Source organism: Barbus barbus (genome assembly GCF_936440315.1).
Source record: "Barbus barbus genome assembly, chromosome: 13".
In the NCBI taxonomy this organism is placed as follows: domain Eukaryota; kingdom Metazoa; phylum Chordata; class Actinopteri; order Cypriniformes; family Cyprinidae; genus Barbus; species Barbus barbus.
The window spans coordinates 23538369-23562671 of NC_136741.1; the positions used below are offsets into that span (position 1 = coordinate 23538369).

Here is a 24303-nt window from a genome sequence, read left to right on the forward strand (position 1 = left end):
GTGACTTTTTGTGTTATTTTAATATGATAATGACTGGACTACATCAGAAAACGATCACATTTCAATTACATTTTATCCTTGAAATAAATACAGCTTTGCTTATACTCACTTCGTGCTGACACCCAATATTGTGGCCTAATTTTATGATCCTAAAAACCTCCGAATTGAAAACTAAGAACTTCCGAAGATCCAAAGCTTTACCGGGTGATTAACCCAAAAGTGATTACGTCTGCTCTTATCATTCAAATCCCACATTGTAACACCCTCCCTATCTATGCTCCTGGATTTATCCCTTATAAGGAACCTCAGCGGGATATATAAACACTCCTGATGCATCATTGCAAGTAAAGAGCAGGTGAAGAGCAGCCACTCAGCTATACCATAGCAGCAGATTTCACCCTTTATCCCTCTGGATCGCTAGTGGACAAAGATGAACGGCACTGAGGGAAATAACTTCTACGTCCCCTTGTCCAACAGGACAGGGCTAGTGAGGAGTCCTTTCGAGTATCCGCAGTATTATCTAGCTGAACCGTGGAAGTTTAAGGTGCTTGCCATCTACATATTCTTCCTCATGTGCTTGGGTCTACCCATCAATGTCCTTACATTGGCGGTTACAGCTCAACATAAAAAGCTTCGGCAACCTCTTAACTTCATTTTGGTCAACCTGGCTGTAGCTGGAACCATCATGGTTTGTTTTGGGTTCACGGTCACTTTCTACACAGCAATTAATGGCTACTTTGCTCTTGGACCAACTGGCTGTGCGATTGAGGGCTTCATGGCCACACTTGGAGGTGAGGGAAACTGTGATCTTTTTGTTTTATTTTGACTGCTTGTGAGGAATTCTTGAAGTGAATGTCAAAGTATAGTGGATTGCAACTTGGTAAAACTTTCCTTGTAGTGTATTCATGCATTTTATATTTTATTTGCTACACAGGTGAAGTTGCCCTTTGGTCACTTGTGGTGCTGGCCATCGAAAGATACATTGTGGTCTGCAAACCAATGGGTAGTTTCAAATTCTCTTCCAGTCATGCCTTTGCAGGAATTGCATTTACATGGGTAATGGCCATGGCATGTGCAGCTCCCCCTTTGCTTGGCTGGTCCAGGTTGGTCTAATAAGAAATTATCAATTTGCTATCCAAACATTTCAGTTGAACATGAGGTATTTTCATGTTTTTATGTAAAAGAAACACGTCAGGCTTACCAATATGTAGAAATACAATATTGGTTTACTTTTAATTTAAAGCAGCAAATAAGGCTTTTTTCTCAGTTAAACTATCACACTGAACTTTTCTGCTTTTTAACTGACTTTTTTTTACTAAATGTACTTGATTTTATATGCCTAAATGCAAAAGAGAGCAAACTTTATGATTACCCTCACTGAAATTTACTAACATCAGGTGCATTTCTTTGACAGATATATCCCTGAGGGAATGCAGTGCTCATGTGGCCCAGACTACTACACCCTGAATCCTGATTACAACAATGAATCATATGTAATCTATATGTTCGTCTGCCATTTTATATTGCCAGTTACCGTAATCTTCTTCACCTATGGACGGCTTGTGTGCACAGTCAAGGCGGTATGAAATGTAAATTTAAACATTCCTGTAAATTCCCAGTTTAATACTATGTTAAAATGATATCATCCTTGGTTCTTTTACTCTCTTAGGCTGCAGCTCAACAGCAGGACTCAGCATCTACCCAGAAAGCTGAGAGGGAAGTGACAAAAATGGTCATCCTGATGGTGTTGGGTTTCCTGGTGGCTTGGACCCCTTATGCCACTGTTGCTGCCTGGATCTTCTTTAATAAGGGAGCAGCTTTCAGTGCCCAGTTCATGGCTATCCCTGCCTTCTTCTCAAAAAGCTCAGCCTTATATAATCCTGTCATCTATGTGCTGCTAAACAAACAGGTTAAACATTTATCAGACTTGTCTTACATATCCTATACATCCCTTCCCATTTCTATGTTATCTCTATAAAAACATGCTAAATGAAACATTGTTCTTTACAGTTCCGGAACTGCATGCTGACCACTCTTTTCTGTGGAAAGAACCCTCTTGGCGATGATGAGTCCTCAACTGTGTCCACCAGCAAGACAGAGGTGTCCTCTGTATCTCCAGCATAGACTTTTGGACTTCTCACAGATTATGTTCTTTTAGTCATTGACCAATTTGGGCATCTGAAAAAAGACAAAAAAAAAAAAAAAAGACAGTTGAATTAGTTTTTGATTGTGTTCACTATCACAATGAACCCGGAGAACGCAGAAGACACATATAATCGATGCGTGCAGACTTTAAAAGTATTTATTGGGTGATCAGTGAACATTGAAATTGTGGTTTTATTTTTATGCGCCGGGAGGCTAGCATTTGTATCTTTTGCCTAAAATGTATATATTTATTTTGTAAATAATGAAAAAGAAATTCATAGAAATAAACACTGGCATTAAATACTGTTTGTGTTTCCATTATTAATGAATTGACAGAATGTTCTATTTGCTCCCATATACTGTATATACGATATATGAGTGATATTTTAACTGTAGGCCTACTACAAGCAATAGTACACACCATATTTTTAAATTGAGAGAGACTATCCAGATAGTACTAGTATATGTTTTGTCTATAATGTACCCAGTATGAAACTCCTATGAAAACCAAATTCATCTATTCTAAATTGTGCTAGACTGTGGACTGAAGCAGGGTGATCTATTTTAATTAAATAAACAGGGTGAACATCAGTACCAATTTCTCATACCATTCTGAACCTGCCAAAAGATCCTGATGTGACCTCCATGATGCTAACACCTAATGCTATTGAGCAGACATTAACAGCTAATTCCAGGAATTTGTTTTCTCAAATATAAACAAGAACCACCAACCCTTTTGTCATCCACAAAAGTAGTATATGAATAATATATTTTTCAAGTCTATAGAAAAGTTGGTATATAAATAGTAGCTAGTAGTTGTTTTTTTCTTCAGTTTAGTATACTAATAAGAAAAATTTCATACGGGCTGTTATTTTGACTCCACATGATTCCATTGTCACATTCTACAGCAAGCATTCAAGTGCTTGAATAATGCTAAGAATTTTTTATATTAAATAAATCAAACCTCGTGTAATGGACATTTCTACTTCACTTTTATTTTAATTTGACATGTCTCATTTTCTTTCTGGTCTTCATAGAGAATTTTAAACAATAATTGTCTTATATTTTCAGTGGTGTCTGTTCTCCTACTTAACCAGAAAATGATGTCAGTAATCACGGCAGTAAGTCACTAATCCCGATTCTGAGAAAGTCTGTGACCTTTATGAGAGCATAACAGCAAGTGTTGCTTAAAGCAGCTTGACGGGGCAGCAAACTATGCCAGTAAGGTTACATTTATACTATATATAAAGCAAATCTGCTTTAAAATGAGAAAGGTGAAAATGACTACAATACCTTTATTTAATATCTTCAGTCAACTGCTGCCTTTGTTAAAATGACATATGGTCTCCAATATAAACAATTAACTCTCATAGTACGTTTGTTCTGGCTATCATTTTCACTTGCAACTTTCAGTTCATGCCGTTGCTGCCTATTCAACTATATCATCCATATCATGCTGCTCAACAAACAGGTACAGTATGCACTGGATACTTGTTTATTTCTAACATTTGACTCACTATATCATTTGTAAGCATTTTATGAAGTCATTTACTTAGTCATTTGCTTTATTGTAGCATTCTAATTTGTCAGACTGAAAGCAACAAGAATCCTCTTGGAGATATTAAATCCTCAACTGTCAACAAGCAAAAAACTGGAATTTGTCTACACATGTACTATCCCATACCTAGCCTTGCTTTTACAGTATACTGTCAAAATATTAATATTAATAATGTTAATGGATTTTTTCCTTTCACTGTCTGTTTCTATCTCTCCAGAACTTGTCCTCATGGCATCTTGGTGTCCTCATTGCACATTGCAGTCATGTCGTGTAAGTGTCACTCATCAAGCCCTGACACAACTAACTCTAGGATTACGAGATCAGGCTCTGGTAGTAGGAACAGCATTGACTTCTCAGTGGGCACGACTCAACAAGATAAAGATAAGACAAAGATCTGCTTAAGCCAATTTGCAAGGTGCTCACCCAACTGTGGTACTGAACACTAGCCTGGCTGCTCTGGCTAAAGGAATTATGGGTTTAAACAAATTGGTGTCTCCCTCATGTTGAGAAGCATGGAATACATTTACATGCAGTCCTGTCTAAGATAAAAGTTCTGTATATATTATGTACATAATTAAATAGCTAGATAAACAATAAGCAGCCCTGGAGGGAACACTTGCTTGGAGTAAAAATCTTTTTGTTTTCTCCCATAGCGCCTTAAATTTTCAGTGCTTCAGATCTGTATATATTATCCATTCCCAAAATCACATGTCAGCTGCACTTCTCAAATTACCCTCTAAATAATGTAATAGATTTTTCAATGACAACAGGCTTGTTAGTACAAAAATGTTCAGAGTCTGAATATTCATGCGCAAGAATCATTGCAGCTAATATAAAACAATTCTCCAGTGATGTGGTATGGTGGAAACAAAGTAATTACTTGAAATTAATAAAATGACTGTAATTATGGTGATGTTGCTGGTTTTATGTGCGCTCAGGGATGCAGATGGAAAACATGTCCCACTGTTGGGATTGACAAGAATCACACTAATACCGTGCTCTTAAATACACTATTGGAAACGAAAACAGAATGGGGTGATTGTAGTAGTAGAACATTTGAGGTTGAACATTGCCAAGAATTGTCATTTACTGATAAAGCAGTCAAGTTAAGTTCTAAACTGTATGTATAGATCAGTATCAGGAAACAACAAAAAGGTCATCACGTCCAAATTTTATTTAATATCATGTCTACTAAAATATCTATTTAAAACCAGCTTTAGATCCTTTACTGTACAATATCCCACAATGTTGTTCATACATTTTGGCAGTTCGTTGAAAAGTATAAAATAGCATCTGATAGAGATAGTGGTTAAAGGAGATACATACATTCATAAATGGCACTGCAGAATAATTATTAAATGTTTGTTTATGCCTAAATTTTAAATTTGTTTTAGCCTAGATTATGTTTTAAAGGTAGTCTGATTCTACTTTTATATAAAATCATATGATTTTAAAGATGTTTTATTTTTTAATTTACTCTACATTTCACTTTAGTTTCAGTTCTTTTTAGCAACGATTTTGACAATTTCATAAAGGTTTTATGAAGTCACTTAGTCTTTAGACTATATAGTAGCTAAAGTTCAAGGTGACATTACCAAAGTTTAGATTTACAAGTAGCAACATCTGCTACATCTGTTGGCTAGAGTTCACAAAACTGACAGCTGAGCTTACCTGCCAAGTAGCTAATATAGTAATATGAAATGTGTAATGTGAATCCAACGAAAAGGCCCAAAATCATTCCACAAAAGTGACATTGGCTACTTGAGGGGTGTTCTGATCCTTCCTACCAGCCATTCCGATTTGAATGAAGTCAGTTAATGTTATCAATAAGCCGTCTCACGTTACATGTCACGTTACACGTTACTTCTCTGTTTCTGATACAGATTTTATTAGCTGCATGCCATTTTTTCAGTATCTGAGGATAGAGTTGTAACATTCAGACATTCACATTGCTAGCATTTCTTTGGCGACACTTCTAGGTAGCAGGTTGAAATGACAGTGGATACTATACAATTTACTATAGTATATAAATAGCCTACTATAAATATATAATTGATTGTACCTAATATACACTCTTAAAAATAAAGGTTCCAAAAGGTTTTTCTTCACAGCGATGCCATAGAAGAACCAGTTTTGGTTCCCCAAAGAACATTTCAGTGAATAGTTCTTAAAAGAATCATGTGTGTATGAAGAACATTTTTAATAATCTAAAGAACTTTTTTACACTGTAAAGGACCTTTTGTCGATTGAAAATTTTCCATGGTTGGTAAAGGTTCTTTGTGGAACCATTGATGGCAATAAAGAACCTTTATTTTTAAGAGTGTATCTGTCTTCTTTCCCATTTTTTTCACACAGACAAAATGCATCCAGACCATTTTCTATGAACTCATCCTTCATTCTAAAGTCAAGTCTAAAACCCTAACCTGACCCTTGGAAAAGAGATAAGAAATACAGGTTTAAAAAGGCATGGAGATGAGCACTGTGTATAATAACAGAATTTTTGTGATGTGAAGACTCGTAGATAAATAGTTTTAAACTCCATGTTTGACACTGCTTAGAGAAGCATTAAGATTTAAGTCTTGTCAGCAACATTTAAACAGCAAAACACAAGGATGCAAAAGGCATGGGATGCTTACGAACCTTGTAAGAGGATTTGTGTGAAGGACAAGAAACATGGTGATAGCAGAGCAGCAGGAACTGGAAAGTGAAAAATGCTTTGATCATATCTCATCCCCTTCTGTGAAAGATGCACATTTATGCCAGCGTCCTGCTATGCTATGCACATCATTGGCCCCGTTGTGTAGATAATTATGTGTGTATGTATTTGATAGTTTCTTCATGTTTTACATGCGTTTTTTTATTTTATATGAAATTTTTGGGTCAAAGTGAGTATTTGTATTTGATCTGGCTGCTATAAGAGAAAATGTCATAATTGAATATGAAATATGAGTACAAAATAAAATATGATATGATAACACTTGTTCTTCTTAGAAAATTATTTACAGAAACTCCTACAATTATGTAATATTTAGAATCGCTTTAAAGTTAAATGCATAAAGTTCTGAATTTTGTACAGTGTGTACTATGGTAATTTACTGGAATAATTACTTCTATAAATCAAGACAAGCATTTATTTGTGGTTTTAGGTTTAGATAGTGGTGGCTGCAACTAAACTCATGTACTGTATGTAGCTGTAGCGTTATGCCTATGTAGCCTATGATCATGACCCTGTTGAAGAGCCAGAAGTGACAGATGGATGAACAGAATGACAAAAACTGGATTGCAGTAGAGGCACAGCGAGGGTCAGTTCAGCCTCCTCTTCAGTACACTTGTACCTCCTAATATCAAACACCATGACGTCTTTTTATTTGCTCAGCCGAGTCTATGATTATCTTAGACTGAGTAAGTTCCCTAGAGTAAAACATAATTGCCACTGCAACATCATCATGGTGTCACCATGTAAGATGTTAATTCTGCCATTATGTAATTAACTGACTGTAAGCGCTCTTGAAAAGATTACTTCACAAAAATAAATAAATAAATAAATAAAAATGAAATAAATACTCACCCTTAGGTCATCTAAGATGTAGATGTGTTTGTTTCTTCATCAAAACAGATTTGGAAAAATGTAGCATTACGTCAGTTGCTCATCAATGGATCCTCTGCAGTGAACGGGTGCCGCCAGAATGAGAGTCCAAACAGCTGATAAAAACATCACAGTAACGTCTTGTGAAGAGAAAAGCTGCATATTTCGTAATAAACGTTGATCATAAAGACATCTTAAACTTCAAACCATTGCTTCAAGCTAAAATGCGAGTCCTCTATCCATAATATTGCTTTCTGTAGTGAAAACGTTGCCTCATCTGAATCACGAGAGAAATATAAAGCAATGTTTACAAGCTTTTTTATGTACAACAGGGGATGAACGTTTTCATTGGAGGACGAGTTATTATTAATTATGGTATTTTTGTCAGAAGCAACAAACATGCAGTTTATCACTTCACAAATGTTCATTTGGATTTATGTGGATTACTTGTGGATTATTGTGATGTTTTTATCAGCTATTTGGACTCTCATTCTGACGGCACCCATTCACTGCAGAGGATCCATTGGTGAGCAGCTGATGTAATGCTAAATCAAATTTTGAACAATTTTGGGTGAACTATTCCTATAACTAGCCTTACACTGTAATGTAGTATTCACAGTATTTACAGAATACAAAATTCTGTTACATACTGTAAAAAAATACTGGCAATATTTACAATGTACATATTGTTTGACACCTGTTAATCAAAATTATATATGCATTACTGCCTTTCCATTGTCATGTCTCTCTGTGTTCTACCAAGCTCTTTAAATCACGCTCATTGCACTCTTTTAGTCCAAGGTCTGTAATTGAACAGCTGTAGAGATTCTCAGTGGTAACCTTTAATTTGGCACAAGCAACATGCCAGTGGCTAAAATCTCATGATCACCTAAAAGCTGCAATTTGGATCCTAGGCAGCTGCAAGCAGTTAGCTTCACTGCAGTGCTGGATATACTCTGTAGATATGGAGATGTTAACCACATGGCTCTGATAGGAGTCTGACAGGCCAAAAGATCCTAATTGCTCCCTTACACCCCTTCATTAAAAGGCTTAATGGGGAAAACAAGTAGCTTCAGCCATGGAGGTTGTCTCTTTTGTAAAAGATGCCACAAACAAAGAAACTGCACAAGCACTGATAGAATAAAAGATAATTCACTTTAAGTCCCCAAATGGGGCTGTATCTGTGTTTCTTGTTTTAATTTCCACTAAGATTGTTCATTTAACAGTCATTGTTCCTCCAAGAACGATCTGAATTGGTAATGGTAGCATTTAGTGTGATGAAATACATAAAAACAATAACCATTTAGAGGAATAAGCATTATTTTATTACTTAATTTTATGACGCAATCAGTATAACATAGTAACATTTATACAATTTTGAATACTACAATAAATTGGAACAACAGACTGACTTTATTGCATTGTATTTTATCTAATCTTTTTGCATGCATTTCTCTGAGCACTGTGTAAGGTTAGACAACATAATTCATTAAAAAGATTCCAAAAGGGTTTCCATGCCATTCTCTGACTTAAGCCATTTGGTTCTCTCAGGCGTCTACTGGTAATTAAAAAAACATAACAATAAGAACACCATATCTTGTCTGATACTATCTGATACCATGCTATTCTTGAAAATACCTTGGGAAAGCTAAAAAATAAAAGGCATTTCTAAATATAGGCTATATCAAAGAACCATAGTATTGCGATCCAATGTGTTTACCATGGTACTGTCATTGCACTTTTTGTAAAGGAAATATTTAAACACAAAACATAGACTATTAGAATATAGGCACACTATGCTAAATGCCATCAGAAATATCACAGAGCCATATCTGACCATAAATTAATTTGTTCATATGCATATGTGTATATGTCTATATATGTGTGTATATATATTTATAAATATGCAAAAAAGTGTATATACTATATCAAGGTAGAGCTTTCAATTCAATGGCACTTAATTATACAGTAAACAAATAAATAACAGTATGCAGACTGATATTTACAAAAATGTCACAATTTCTACATCACATGATAGAAATATCACATTCACAACAGTAAATTATCTGTTATGACTGAGAAAACAACAGTGTTTCTCTTCTCTTTTCTTTCTTTGCTCCACACTCACACTCTCTCTCACATCTCATTAACAAATATGAGAGGGCCTCTGGATGTGGGACTCCCCACCTGTCGGTAAAGCATCGGCTGTCCTAGATTGGTTTGGGGTAGGCTGAAGCCTCCGCTTGATAAGTCAAAACTCCCTTGATTGCAGAGCGCCTGGCCAGATCCAGATTGATCAAAACTGGTTTGACTGTACTGCCTGAAGCTGCCATGTTTCTCAGAGGGAGTTCTGGAGGGACAGCGCTGAAAAGACTTATGCAAGCCTGTCTCTTTGTAGGCAAACCAAATATTACCAGCCCAAAGGAAGAAGTTCAAAAAACCAAAGGCCTGTAAGCAAACAAGGAGGAATTCAAATTATGGAATATAACATTTTCTATTTGTAAATTGGTCATTTTTATAGGAATAGAAATATGTTAAGACATACTGGCTTGACTAAGTCTTGCCTGAAGGTTTAAAACATTTGTAAAAAACATTAAAAAGTCTGAGAGCAGTTGCTAGGCTGTTGTGGATGGTTTCTATGTTGTTGATAGGAGGGTGTTGGGTGGTTGTAGGGTGTTCTAGGATGGCTGCTAAGCTTTTGTGGAGTTCTTGTAGGTGGCAAATAATGTGAAACCCATAATTATGCATATAAAATGTACACTACTGTTCAAAAGTTTAGGGTTAAAAAGAAGTTTTGTGTTTGTGTAAAAAAGTCTCTCAAGTTCAAGTACAAAAAAATACATTCCTTTAAAAATCCAGTTAAAATAATAATCCTGTGAAATGTTCATACAATTTAAAATGACTGTTTACTATTTTAATATATTATAAAATGTAATGTATTCCTGTGATGGCTAAGCTGAATTTTCAGCAGTCTTTAGAGTCACGTGAGGCTTCAGAAATCATTCTAATATGCTGGTGAAAATGAAAACATTTCTGATTATTCTCAATGATGAAAACTGCTTATTATTTATTTTCATATTTCTATCATTTTTATTTTTGTGCAAGCCATGATACTTTTTTCAGGATTCTTCTGCCTGAATAGACAGTTCATAAAAACAGCATTTATTTGAAATAAAAACGTTTAGTAACATCACAAATGTCTTTTTTAATCAATTCAGTGCATCTTTGCAAACTAAAAGTATTACTGACCCCATATTTTTCAATGTCAATTGCTAATGAATTGATGTGATTTTTTTTCTTCCCCATATGAATACTGTGTAAAAATAATCTACTTACCGCAGACATGTTAAGATTCGTCCAGATGGGCTCCTGCAAGACCTCACATAAGTTCTCCTGGGCTCTGCAAGCAGACATTAACAGCAGGATTTGATGCACATCAGTGGCTGTCTTCACCCCAGATAGAGTTTTAGCCCAGGCAATTGAGCTTACCAGCCACAGGCTAGAGAACGCTAAAGTCACCAAGAAATCCTATGGGGATTGAAAAGAAGAAGAGTATAAACAGAAAGAGTTCTTGACGATTCAGTTGAGTTATATTGAGCTTTTCAGCACAGACTTTTTCTTTTACAGCAGACATTTCTTACAGAAATTCTGAAATGCACTCACAACTATTGGACCTCTGTTCTTCTCTCTGTATTTGTTCTGATAGAAGAAGTAAACAACTGTGGCCAAAAGGGAATAGAGAAAAGCCAGGACCGACACAGTGACGAAGAACTGTGCAGATGAAGCATAATCCCCTTCAAGAAAGAGAGTCTCTTTCCTGGTTCCTTCACATAGAGGAGCACTGAAGTGTACCTGTTGGAGTCTGGGAAGAGGAAACAGGAATTTGCTCCTTTAACATGTTTCAAGCACATCTTCTTTTTGTTTTGAGCACAGTTTCTTTTTGTAATCTTTTAAAGTCGAGACTATGCAATGGGATGCCATTAATATGTCAAATATCTTCTGAAAATAGTCACTCAATTTAATTACATTTACTGATGGCATTTTACATATTTGGTTGTTAGCTATGATTGATTTATTCTACGAGTGAAGTCAAGACCTGGGTGTTACTGAGATAAAGGGAATAATATTTGGCTGGTCATATGAATTCATAATGGCGGCCTTTGTGAGATGACCAGCTTTGGTGTCATTATTAATTAAAAATTTTAGTTTTTCTAAATAAAAAAAATACATAATTAGGCTATTAGATGAAAAACATAACAAAAAATAGGAATGTTGTCTTACAAATTAAATACGTTGCAGTACTAAAAACTACAACTAAAATAATAATAGAAATAGAAATAAACAAAATCAAATACACCAAAACTAATAAAATAAACAAAAACTTAAACCAAAATGAAAACTGAAAATATAAAATAAAGACTACTTTGAAATATTAATAAATACATAATAGCATATAAATACTAAAATTAAACCACTATGAATCTAATAAAACTATTTATTTATATTAAAAAAATTTATGAGGAATGAAATTACTGATTGCACAATAGGTTGTAATTTGTTCATGTCTTTGACTTTATATTTTAAACTATCAAGTTTATTTAAAAAATATTTATAATATAAAATAAAATATAAAATATAATATAATATAATATAAAAATAAAAAACTATATCAAGTCAAGTCTTTCAGAATCTAATAATACATGCTTACAGTATCACATGCAGTATAATACTTACAGGTACATCTAAAAAAAAGTTAATTTTTTCTTGTAACTGTCATATATTTTAGATTCATTACATGTAAAGTAAAACATTTCAAAAGTTTTTTTTTTGTTTTAATTTTGATGATTAGAATTTACAGCTCATGAAATTCAAAAATCAGTATCTCAAAATATTATAATATTTACATATGAGTTTCAATTAATGACCATCTCTACAGTATAAATTCCGGGAATCTCTTGTTCTTTGAAACTACAATAATGGAGAAGACTGCTGACTTAGCAATGATCCAGAAGACGAACATTGACACCCTCCACAAAGAGGGTAAGTCACAGAGGGTCATTACTGAAAGGAGTGGCTGTTTACAGAGTGCTGTATCAAAGCATATTAAATGCAAAGTTGACTGGAAGGAAGAATTTGGGTAGGAAAAGGTGCACAAGCAACAGGGATGACCACAAGCTTGAGAATACTGTCAAGCAAAGTTGATTCAAACACTTGGGAGAGCTTCACAAGGAGTGGACTGAAGCTGGAGTCAGTGCATCAAGAGTCACCACGCTCAGATGTCTTCAAGAAAAGGGCTACCAAGCCACTTCTGAACCAGAGACAACGTCAGAAGCATCTTACCTGGGCTGTGGAGAAAAAGAACTGGACTGTTGCTCAGTGGTCCAAAGTCCTCTTTTCAGATGAAAGTAAATTTTACATTTCATTTGGAAATCAAGGTCCCAGAGTCTGGAGGAAGAGTGGAGAGGCACAGAATCCATGTTGCTTGAAGTCCAGTGTGAAGTTTCCACAGTCAGTGATGATTTGGGCTGCCATGTCATCTGCTGGTGTTGGTCCACTGTGTTTTCTGAAGTCCACAGCCATCTACCAGGAAATTTTAGAGCACTTCATGCTTCCTTCTGCTGACAAGCTTTATGGAGATGCTGATTTCATTTTCCGGCAGGACTAGGCACCTGCCCACACTGCCAAAAGTACCAAAAGCTGGTTCAATGACCATGGTGTTACTGTGCTTGATTGGCCAGCAAACTCGCCTGACCTGAACCCCATAGAGAATCTATGAGGTATTGTCAAGAGGAAGATGAGAGATACCAGACCCAACAATGCAGATGACCTGAAGGCCGCTATCAAAGCAACCTGGGCTTCCATTACACCTGAGCAGTGCCACAGGCTGATTGCCTCCATGCCACGCCGCATTGATGCAGTAATTCATGCAAGAGGAGGCCCAACCAAATATTGAATGCATAGAAATGAACAAACTTTTCAGAAGCCTGACATTTCTGTTTTATTGATCTTATGTAATATTCTAATTTTCTGAGGTTTTCATTATCTGTAAGCCATAATCATCAAAATTTCAAGAAATAAAGGCTTGAAATATTTCACTCTATGTGTAATGAATCTATATAATATATGGGTTTCACTTTCTGAAATGAGTGACAAAAAATATTGACCTTTTTCACGATATTCCAATTTTTTTTTTAAATGTACCTGTATATTGTGTTATTAAGAACACTTACCGGAATGGGTAGTTGAAACTGAGGCTGATGTTGCTTTGAGTTTTGTTCAAACATTCTACTTTAACCATTATCTGGCCAGAATATCCCCCACATGTTGCAAATGCTAAAACAGCAAAAAGCTGTAGGAGAAAAAAAAGCAAATTATTAGTGAAAAGATGATGATATAAGCCTATATGTGGAGAGGACAAAGATAATTTCTCTTGACTATCCATCGGTAGCTTTACTTCATCACACAAAGTCAAGACAAATTAACCTCACAGAACATTAAAATATTCTGTTTTAATTATCCTCTTATTTTCTGATTTGAGGTCAATTTAAATGACCTTTCATCCAACTGCTGCACAATTAATCGTGCAAAATAAGAAACAGATGCTTTTTAAGTGCACTAACCCTTGCAGTTACTGTAGACTTGATGCCAGGCACTAACACGTTTGTCTGACACAATTTGAATATTTTTTCACTCATTCAGTTTTGCGTTGGGCATAATGAATGAAAAGGCTGGAGGTTTACTGGACAAGAGCCAGGGCTTTATTCTCTGTGGACACAGGTGTTTGATAAGAAATGTGTCCAAGTCTCCCGCTATTCTCTCCGCAGTCCGTTCCTCTATTTCTGTTTCTGATAATATGATACAGCAGGTGAAAAGAAGCAGACCATTTCAATTATGATTTAATGCCTTCACTGTATATATTAATTAAATGCAGTCTGGAATACTTATGCTATGAGTGTGTGGGTCTGTGTGGGTCAAAGGAAGACAGAGACACAGAAGGATGGAGAGTATTTAAAAATGTATTATGCTATTTCTTTCTCCAGACTATATGAACATTGCTTTGGAAATGTGTGAATATTTAATTAATATCACATGTGCAGACATCCCATATAACATATATTAACTATGCTTCTTTGATGAGTCTCTGATGAGACCCAGTGAATTATGCAAAGGTTACCCAGGGGTTGCCAGCATACCCAGAAACACACGCACACATACAATCATATATATATATATATATATACACACACACTAATTACTTCTTATTCACATAAATATGCATGTACATATAGTATGTGCAAATACAAACATGCAATCATGCTGCATTTAGCTCAGCTCAGATTCATCATTAAAGTCTGTCTAAGAGCTGGATGGCATCGATCTTTTGCACATTTCAACAAGAGCAGATGAATTATTCAAGCAAGAGAGACTACAAACAGAGAGCCGACGCTGCGACCTCAAAGAGCAGCTAATAATTAAATCTGATTCCTGATAGACATATTTGCATTTTGAGAATGCGACCATGAGAAACTGCACAAAATACTGTTCGAACTTTACTTTCATTAGACACTTTATCTTGTGACAGTCAAATTATGAGCTAACACTTACTGACACACTTTCAAATCATATTACATTTCTAGTCGGTCAATACTGAATAGAAAAAAAAAAGATACAAATAATTGAAAAAAATTAAATAAACAATACATATGTTATTTTAGCTTTAAGCAGTGTTTGAAATAAGTGGTATAATTGAAAATAAATTTTGGTCAAAACAATTCCTAATACTTGAAGGTTTTAGAATAAGAGAGGTCTTACCGGAGCAAATATGACCATACACATTGATAAAACGGATTAAGTATCAGCCTGTGAGTCTGTCTATGAAGGAGTGTTGAGCTCCTCTGCCAGCCAAACCCAGAGATACTGAGTGAGTGAACAACATGGAGATGCTTCTACAAGGGAAACTGGCACTGTGTGTGTCTGCTCTGTGTGTCACACATGTACACACAAACACACACACACACACACACACACACACACACACACACATACACACACACACACACACACACACACACACACACACACACACAGATGCACATAATAAGGGGCACACATAATAGTACACATAGACGCCTGGTAGATCATATAAATGCAAACCTGTTGCACATGTGTATATGTAAATATGCACATATTCTGTACATACACTCAGACTCAGTCACTGAAAAATATGCAATTAAGAATGTAATAATCTAGATCACCTTCACATTGAGTAAACCTTAACAGATGTATTGGGTACATTACATTCATTACCTCAGTGTTTTACATGCAGGACATAAATAATTATGATTATAAACAATAAATCTGCCACAGTAATGGCCCTCTATTTTAATTTATTATTGCAAATGATTAAAGTGGAATCTAGACTGTTGGTAAATTATTTTTTACCTGCACATTTTTGACAACTTGATGACTAAATATCTTGACTGTGAATGTGAATGATTCAAGCAGGAGAATTATCACAGTCCAATAAGCTATTTAATCACACAGGCAAGATTTGTGATCAAAATTGACTTAAATTTAATAAAAAAATATTATTTTTGTTTTATTTATTTTAGGTGGAAATATTTGTAGTCACTCCATCCCAGCCAGCTTTAAGGACACAATAAAAGTATTATAATGAATACAACACATAGGTGTCATTTCTTTCCTGTAGCCACCTTGTGTCCTTTTATATGTCCTATTATAAATGCAAGTCATGAATAAAAAACAGTGCCCTGAATGTATCAAACAAAGGTGGTATTGGTGGCTTCATACGATCTGAGCCAAATAGTTCCTTTGATCAGTAAAATGTTCATTTTCAGAGCCATTAGATAATTAAAAAAATCATGAAACACTAATACACATTTGCAGTAGAAAGAAAGAAAGAAAGAAAGAAAGAAAGAAAGAAAGAAAGAAAGAAAGAAAGAAAGAAAGAAAGAAAGAAAGAAAGAAAGAAAGAAAGAAAGAAAGAAACTGGTCAAGTGCTTACACATTCATACCCATTGAGTAGTTATGTTGTTATACAATGCTGCCATCTGCTGTTTGAAGCTACTCATTAAAACATTTAGAATTCATAGTTGTTATTTTAAATGTATAAATATTTTACTCATGATTCTTATAAGAGTGTCAAACACTCTTACAATCAGGGGCTTTCTTAATACTAGACTATCACTCCTGTGACTTCTCTGTGCTTTCTTTATACTGTGTGTACCTCTTGATTTATAAGGTGCTTTTACTTTAATTCTCCACTAGGAGGGCTGTTGTGTTTGAAATGCCTTTAAAGCTAAGATTTAAACCAAATGTATGGAGGCTTTTTACATTGAAATACCAGTTTCAAAATTAATCTGATGGGACACTAAGTTCCAATAATTGTTCTAAGTTTGGTTTCTTATGGTTCCTTTTTGCTGTTTTTAATAGTGGATGATACACAATGTAGAGAGGAAAGGAGAAACATGATGAGGAAACAACACAAACCAGCCCTGCATGTAAACAGCAGCACGGAATGCTAAAAATTGCAGTTTTTCTTCTGATAACAGTCATTATGTAGGCACTAGGTGATGGTGATGATTATTTTTTAAGAGTGACTAAGTAACGTGAAGTCCTGAACTGTGGCTTCCTCATCTTTCCTGTCTCTTTTTTTAATGAAACACGTTGACATGAAAACGTGTGTCATAAACATAGTAGTAAATGGCCCCAATTATGACATTATTTCACAACTGTCTTGTTCGCCATCTTCTTCTCCCCCACCCAATGTCTCTCTCTCTCTCTTCGGCTCACTGCTTTAGATCTCTCAAATGCCAGGATCCACTCAAAGCTAATTTAATTCTGGCTTCCTATCAGCTCTTTGCTCACATACAGTGGGATTTTTGCATGAAGGTAGGCAACAAATGGAGCCCAGAATGGAGCCAATGATGCAGGAAACCTTTGGCAAGAAAACCCCTTACCTACACTGGAGAGAAACAAAACTAAATCATGGACTGCTTAGTTACAGTAAAAGAGATTCAGCAGAAACAGCTTACAAGCAAGCAATTCTGCAACACAGACAGAGACTTTACCTTTAATATTCCTATGAAATGATAATGTGGTAGGTCTAAATGTAATTAATTATGCTTGTACTGAATATCACAGAAGAAAAATGAATAAATTGATAATACAAAAAGAATTTCAGAGTGCCTAATTAGAGGTGTCGTAATATGCAGCCAACAATAGGGGTTTATTATGCTGCTGAAAGGAGAAAATTGCAGGTAATTTTGCAGGTTTGCTTTATCTCATGTATGCACTGCTGCACTGTTCAGCGAATCAAAGCACTTGGTGTCTTTAGGCATGTCAGCTGTATTAATCTTTTATGAGGTGATGACTGAGTAATGGGTAAAGACTGATAAATTGCATTGTGTTTATAATTGACAGAAAAACCATAATAGCTTCCTACTCATCCATGTATGTTCATCTAAACGCCCTGTGTTCAAATACTTGCATATATCCCAGCTTATGTCTCTCGGAATAAGGAAGGAGTTAGTGTTTCCCAGTGGATGGCAGGTCTGAAGCTCTGACAGCAGTGAGTTTTCACTACGCCTGAAGTGCTGCTTCTCTTCACTGCATATTTAATGACTCTTTTTCTGGCTTTTTCTTCTCTCCTGTTCCTGTCTAGCCTAGGTACAAGAGGGAGAAGAAAGAAAAAGACTGATTACATGCTGTTAAATAGCAGACAAACAAAATGCATGTTTCAGTGTAATTAAACTGTGATCTAAACAGTATTTTTAAACCTTTTGTATTTATACAGTCCCATCAGTATGGCCATTTCAACACCAAACCAAACTTGAGTTGTTTATATATATATATATATATACATACAGGTCCTTCTCAAAAAATTAGCATATTGTGATAAAGTTCATTATTTTCTGTAATGTACTGATAAACATTAGACTTTCATATATTTTAGATTCATTACAACACAACTGAAGTAGTTCAAGCCTTTTATTGTTTTAATATTGATGATTTTGGCATACAGCTCATGAAAACCCAAAATTCCTATCTCAAAAAATTAGCATATTTCATCCGACCAATAAAAGAAAAGTGTTTTTAATACAAAAAAAGTCAACCTTCAAATAATTATGTTCAGTTATGCACTCAATACTTGGTCGGGAATCCTTTTGCAGAAATGACTGCTTCAATGCGGCGTGGCATGGAGGCAATCAGCCTGTGGCACTGCTGAGGTGTTATGGAGGCCCAGGATGCTTCGATAGCGGCCTTAAGCTCATCCAGAGTGTTGGGTCTTGCGTCTCAACTTTCTCTTCACAATATCCCACAGATTCTCTATGGGGTTCAGGTCAGGAGAGTTGGCAGGCCAATTGAGCACAGTAATACCATGGTCAGTAAACCATTTACCAGTGGTTTTGGCACTGTGAGCAGGTGCCAGGTCGTGCTGAAAAATGAAATCTTCATCTCCATAAAGCTTTTCAGCAGATGGAAGCATGAAGTGCTCCAAAATCTCCTGATAGCTAGCTGCATTGACCCTGCCCTTGATAAAACACAGTGGACCAACACCAGCATCACTGACTGTGGGTACTTGACACTGGACTTCAGGCATTTTGGCATTTCCCTCTCCCCAGTCTTCCTCCAGACTCTGGCACCTTGATTTCCGAATGACATGCAAAATTTGCTTTCATCCGAAAAAAGTACTTTGGACCACTGAGCAACAGTCCAGTGCTGCTTCTCTGTAGCCCAGGTCAGGCGCTTCTGCCGCTGTTTCTGGTTCAAAAGTGGCTTGACCTGGGGAATGCGGCACCTGTAGCCCATTTCCTGCACACGCCTGTACACGGTGGCTCTGGATGTTTCTACTCCAGACTCAGTCCACTGCTTCCGCAGGTCCCCCAAGGTCTGGAATCGGTCCTTCTCCACAATCTTCCTCAGGGTCCGGTCACCTCTTCTCGTTGTGCTGCGTTTTCTGCCACACTTTTTCCTTCCCACAGACTTCCCACTGAGGTGCCTTGATACAGCACTCTGGGAACAGCCTATTCGTTCAGAAATTTCTTTCTGTGTCTTACCCTCTTGCTTGAGGGTGTCAATGATGGCCTTCTGGACAGCAGTCAGGTCGGCAGTCTTACCCATGATTGCGGTTTTGAGTAATGAAGCAGGCTGGGAGTTTTTAAAAGCCTCAGGAATCTTTTGCAGGTGTTTAGAGTTAATTAGTTGATTCAGATGATTAGGTTAATAGCTCGTTTAGAGAACCTTTTCATGATATGCTAATTTTTTGAGATAGGAATTTTGGGTTTTCATGAGCTGTATGCCAAAATCATCAATATTAAAACAATAAAAGGCTTGAACTACTTCAGTTGTGTTGTAATGAATCTAAAATATATGAAAGTCTAATGTTTATCAGTACATTACAGAAAATAATGAACTTTATCACAATATGCTAATTTTTTAAGAAGGACCTGTATATATATATAGTTATTTAACATTATTTAAACACTCATTACTTTTCACTGTATGGACAAAAAAAAAATTGAATCATTTTTTAAAATATCTTCTTTTGGGTTAACTATCCTTATAAGTACATCTGGTTGAGAATCACAGATCATTCATCATGTGATCTAATCATCATTCTTCTTCATTTGCTGTAATTATGGCGATGGAAAGAGGTGAGTGCTAAGATGACACTCACTTTAGAACGAGAAAACTTAGTGCAGACGTAGCCTTTGGTGTCACTGCTGTTCTGCCTGGTGTTGTACCAGATCAAGGACCAGTGCATTAAAGGGCTCTATATTTAGAAATAATGGTCCTCTTAAACCCGGCTCTGTTCTAGAAAAGGGTAGAGGTAAAAGACAGATGCCTGGGAGGATGCATGTAAAGCTGGTCTCATCAAATCAGTGTCATCTTTGATGAGCCATATACATCTGAAAGATGACTGAAGCAAAAGTGAGGGGCTGTTGTGAGTTGTTCCACTTAGAGTAGGTCTAACTCTGATCAATAAGACCTGAGGACTTGAATATAGGCTACTGTAGGTCTGATGAATATAGATCTAAAAGTCTGCACAGACGTACATGTGGTCATGGAAACTGAATAATAGGTGCATTCATCATACTTGTAAATACGTGTCCTGTTTCATCAGTTTCGTTCGAACATAGAAAGAAAAGACTGAGGGAGAAAAAGACAGAGAGACTCAAAGTGTTTTAATACTATAGAGAGCATTACAACCACGTCTGTAAGCACTCGGACTCAGCCTTTGCCATTGACCCACTGATATTCACACATCCGTTCATTTTCCCATGGCTCTGACTTGTATTTTCACACCCTGAACACACACACACACACATTGCTTAATAATGTCACACAGTCAAGAAGAAAGGCTAAGCTTTTTCAGATGTTCTTTACTCCGTGACATTATGAGTTAAAGAAACCATGAAATGGCTTGATGAGTGCTGTTTTCTTTCCATTACTGATGTATTTCCTATTGAAACTGGAAGATATATCAAAGAAAAAATAGTTTTTGCTACAGTAATGAGTGATATATGGGGAAGGACATTTTATTGGACAAAAATATGAAAAAAACTCACCCCCAAATGCAAAATGATATCATCAGTATCTTTCAGTTTTCATGCAAGAGTTAAAACTGGTTTGTTTAAGAGACTGAACTGAACCCCACTTGACAATCTATTTATCAATACATGTGCATATGTTCACTGTTTAAAATCCATCATCTGAGGGAGGTGCTTTTGAGGTGGAGGGGTGACTTGATGAAAATGCAAATGATGCTTGTTCAATTGATTGATAACCAGAACAGTGCACCTCTCCCCAAACTCCAATCCCCTCTGTGTTGTTTAATTTCAGATCAGTCTAATTGCCTTACACAGAGCAAGGAAACAATGTTTAGAAGGAGATGTTTGTAGAATGAACGTGTCTAGCATGTCTGAATCTAGTACACATGTGCATGCATTTTGAGAGCTTGTTTATGGTTGTACAGGCAGAGAGAGGGAATGCGGCCTATATATCAGACTCTTATTAAAATATAGGACTGCATACAGAAAGAATGCATTTAATTATTCATATTTGTTACAGTTCTAAGTCATATTTAGAGTGATATTTAGCAATCGACTGACAGGAAAACATAGATGAACACAACAAGAAATGTTACTAATTGTCAACACTAAATCGTTCCGGGAACAACTTTCCTTTTTTCTTCATCCACTGAAGAAAAAAGGAACGGAGCGAAGATGTGAAAATGGCAGGGTCAAGGCCAGCTCAAATCATTCTATTAATAACCCAACATTTCAGCAGGAGAAGATATGGAGAGAATAAAATGAACTGCTTCTGCCTCTATTGTCAATTAATCACTGACATATTGTCAGATTTTGATATCTAATTTGAAATCATGTAACATATACACACAAACACCAAATGAATAAAAAACATACACAAAACAAGCTCTTTGACTTTATATTATTTATAGCCTATTACTGTACATACACAAGGTGTGGTCTTCAAAATGTTTAATGCTTTAGATGATATAATGGAGTAGCATGAGCTAACTTTAAGAATAATATAAATGCTGTAAAAACAAATATATACAAAACATCACCAGAAATGGATCTGTTCTCCAAGCCAAAAACACAGCAAGCCAATATTAGCTTTACCACACAAGTTCCTACTACAGAGAGATGGCGAAACATACATTTAAGCTGAAGTAAAGCAGGGCAGAGAGAAACTCAATCAATTATTGATGGTTAAGATGCAGAGAGAGTGCTGCTGCAGATGGAGTGGGGGGGGGGGGGGGGGGGGGGGGGTCTGTGGGGGGTTCTGGAGAACCATTTGTGCCAACATCCACTGAAGAAAGCCTGAACAGGAAGTGCTAGCATAGCAGCACTGTTCAGGAAACACCAGGGGTGGTTCCTGTGGTCTGGAATGCAGAATATCTGTGCTCCAGTACATGAAAGCAGACCTCCAAAGACAATCTTTCATGGCCTGTATAATCTGATGATCCAATCTCCTGACTGAACTAGACACAATGCAGTCATTTGGTTTGAGAACAGTTTTTTCTTTAAGTATTACTAAATGTATAGCATTCAATTAGTGAGTGAGTATTTGTTTGATAGGTTATCCTTACATAAAAAAGTGGGTTGTTGTGTGTATTGTATAATTGCTTTTGTTGCAGCAGGACATATTTTCATATCAGTTAGGTTCATCAACACATTCGAGGAGTGTGATTATTCTCAAATAAACCGAACACTTAGCTATATTTAGCAAATGTGTGAACATGCAGACGTGTTTTTGGAGAGCACCACTTTTACTGAACATCTGGTATGATAGTCGGAACCATTGGGACGTTATATTTATAGTCATAACTGCTAATTCTCCAGCAAGCCCTGTGGAACAAAGCGCATTTTACAGTTGAAGGGTATTTCTGTTTGCCAATTTTTATGAAAATTATATTTTTTTCTTTTTTACTATCCTCTTTCTTAGAAGAAGTCCAGAAGTCTTTGTCAAATGCTGTCTATCTGTTGCTTTACTTTGATTTCACAGTGGGTGAATAATCTGGATAAATGATCAAAATGCAGTCAGCATGATTGGAGTAAATTTCCCCATCCATCAGGAAAATTCCCATAAGCCGTTCGATATATGACCACACATAGCCAGGGACTAAGTCTTGCCACAGGGCCGTGTGTGATGATGACATTTATTATACATAAAGAATATAATGAATATGTTACAGTTTCAAAATCATATTTTCACTAAATGATCAGAGTGTTGTTTCGGTGTATTTGTTAGCAATCCACTGAAAGGAAAGCATATAGATGAACACAGTAAGAGATTATTCCTTTCAATATTGAGTAGTTTCAGAAACAGTGTTTTTATGATTATAACTTTCTCATGCTTGAAACCTTTTTGTTGTACATTATTATATAATGCTGCAGCTGTGACGTTAAACCCCAGAAGACTTTTCCTATGGGTTTTTATAATGGAATTTTTTAATTATATGAGCAAATCAAGGTTTGTGGTTAATTGAATAGCTTTGCTCTAAAATGTAAATTACACACACCCATATATATAAATGTACACTGATCATTATTATTTCTTTTATTAAAATGAAGTGTCCAAAGTCCAGTCCAAAAGTATCTCTGTATAATCATTATGCAATTGTCATGTTAAACACTGTCTATCTGCAATATTGCTTTTGATTTAATAGTAAGTGAATAATCCTGATAAATGATCAAAATGCAGTCAACACGATTGGAGTATTTCGCCTATCCATCAGGAAAATTCACATAAGCCTTTGGATATATGGCTATGTGACTGTACATAGTCAAGGATTAATTCTTGCTACAGGGCTGTGTGTGATGATAAAATTTGTCACAGCCTCAAAATGGCAAGAATATAAGCCAATAATGTAAAAAATTCAGTGCTGTCAAAAACTAACTGAAATATGTATTTGTTTTTGAAGGCAACAGATCCTAAATCTTTTACCGTGAATGTTGTTTAACATGTCATAGTTGAGAAAGAGCAGGTCTCACATAAGGGTGGGGCTCATCATAAATCCTTTTATCAGCTGCCACCTTAATTTATCTGATTTTCTTTCTTTGTGTCTGCTGTTTATTGATTTTGTCCCTTGTGGATACAATTGGAAACACCTTATGTTGTGATTTTATTGCTTTACGACTTGCTGCTCCTTCAGAAAAGCCCCCAAAACGACCTTAAGACATGTTGCTTTCTGTAGGAAAAAAATACAAACAAAACCCCCTACCACCAATGTGCCCTTGAGTCAAACACTTAACCCCAGGTTGCTCCAGAGGGACTGTTGCCATAGTAAGGGAAGTTGCATTGGGTAGAAAGGCTTCTGCTAAATGGCAAAGCTTGTGAGGACTGTATGTCTCTCTGAGGTGTAAAAAATAAAAGATTTATGCCTATCTATATTTAGCCAACAGTGCAAAACTACTGGAGAATGTCATGTCTACTTAATAAATAATAATTATTAATATTAAAT

The 24303-nt window shown here is 36.0% G+C and overlaps 2 protein-coding genes across 3 annotated transcripts; one reads left to right on the plus strand and one right to left on the minus strand.

The window, feature by feature from the left end:
• Nucleotides 1-264: 264 nt before the first annotated feature.
• Nucleotides 265-2735, plus strand: LOC306879429 (green-sensitive opsin-1-like). 2 transcript variants are annotated; one of them, XM_079432366.1, is made up of 5 exons: nt 265-791; nt 935-1103; nt 1415-1580; nt 1670-1909; nt 2011-2735. In XM_079432366.1, the coding sequence occupies exons 1-5, from the start codon at nt 431-433 to the stop codon at nt 2122-2124; spliced, it is 1050 nt and encodes a 349-aa protein (XP_079288492.1). In that variant the 5' UTR covers nt 265-430; the 3' UTR covers nt 2125-2735. The 2 variants fall into 2 exon arrangements, with proteins under 2 accessions (XP_079288492.1, XP_079288493.1); XM_079432367.1 differs by having other exon boundaries at nt 343-791; nt 1415-1493; nt 2011-2451.
• A 6690-nt stretch (nt 2736-9425) lies between these two features.
• LOC306878780 (synaptoporin-like) lies at nt 9426-15125 on the minus strand (the record flags this gene model as incomplete). Its single annotated transcript, XM_079431305.1, has 5 exons — nt 9426-9737; nt 10626-10817; nt 10953-11151; nt 13520-13638; nt 15102-15125. 5 exons carry the CDS (start codon nt 15123-15125, stop codon nt 9426-9428), a joined length of 846 nt encoding a protein of 281 aa, XP_079287431.1.
• Nucleotides 15126-24303: the final 9178 nt, after the last annotated feature.

Coding starts and splice junctions, on each gene's coding strand:
- LOC306879429 (XM_079432366.1), top strand. CDS start 431: ATGAACGGCACTGAGGGAAATAACTTCTACGTCCCCTTGTCCAACAGG. Junction 792..934: donor CTTCATGGCCACACTTGGAG/GTGAGGGAAACT, acceptor TTTGCTACACAG/GTGAAGTTGCCCTTTGGTCA. Junction 1,104..1,414: donor CCTTTGCTTGGCTGGTCCAG/GTTGGTCTAATA, acceptor TTTCTTTGACAG/ATATATCCCTGAGGGAATGC.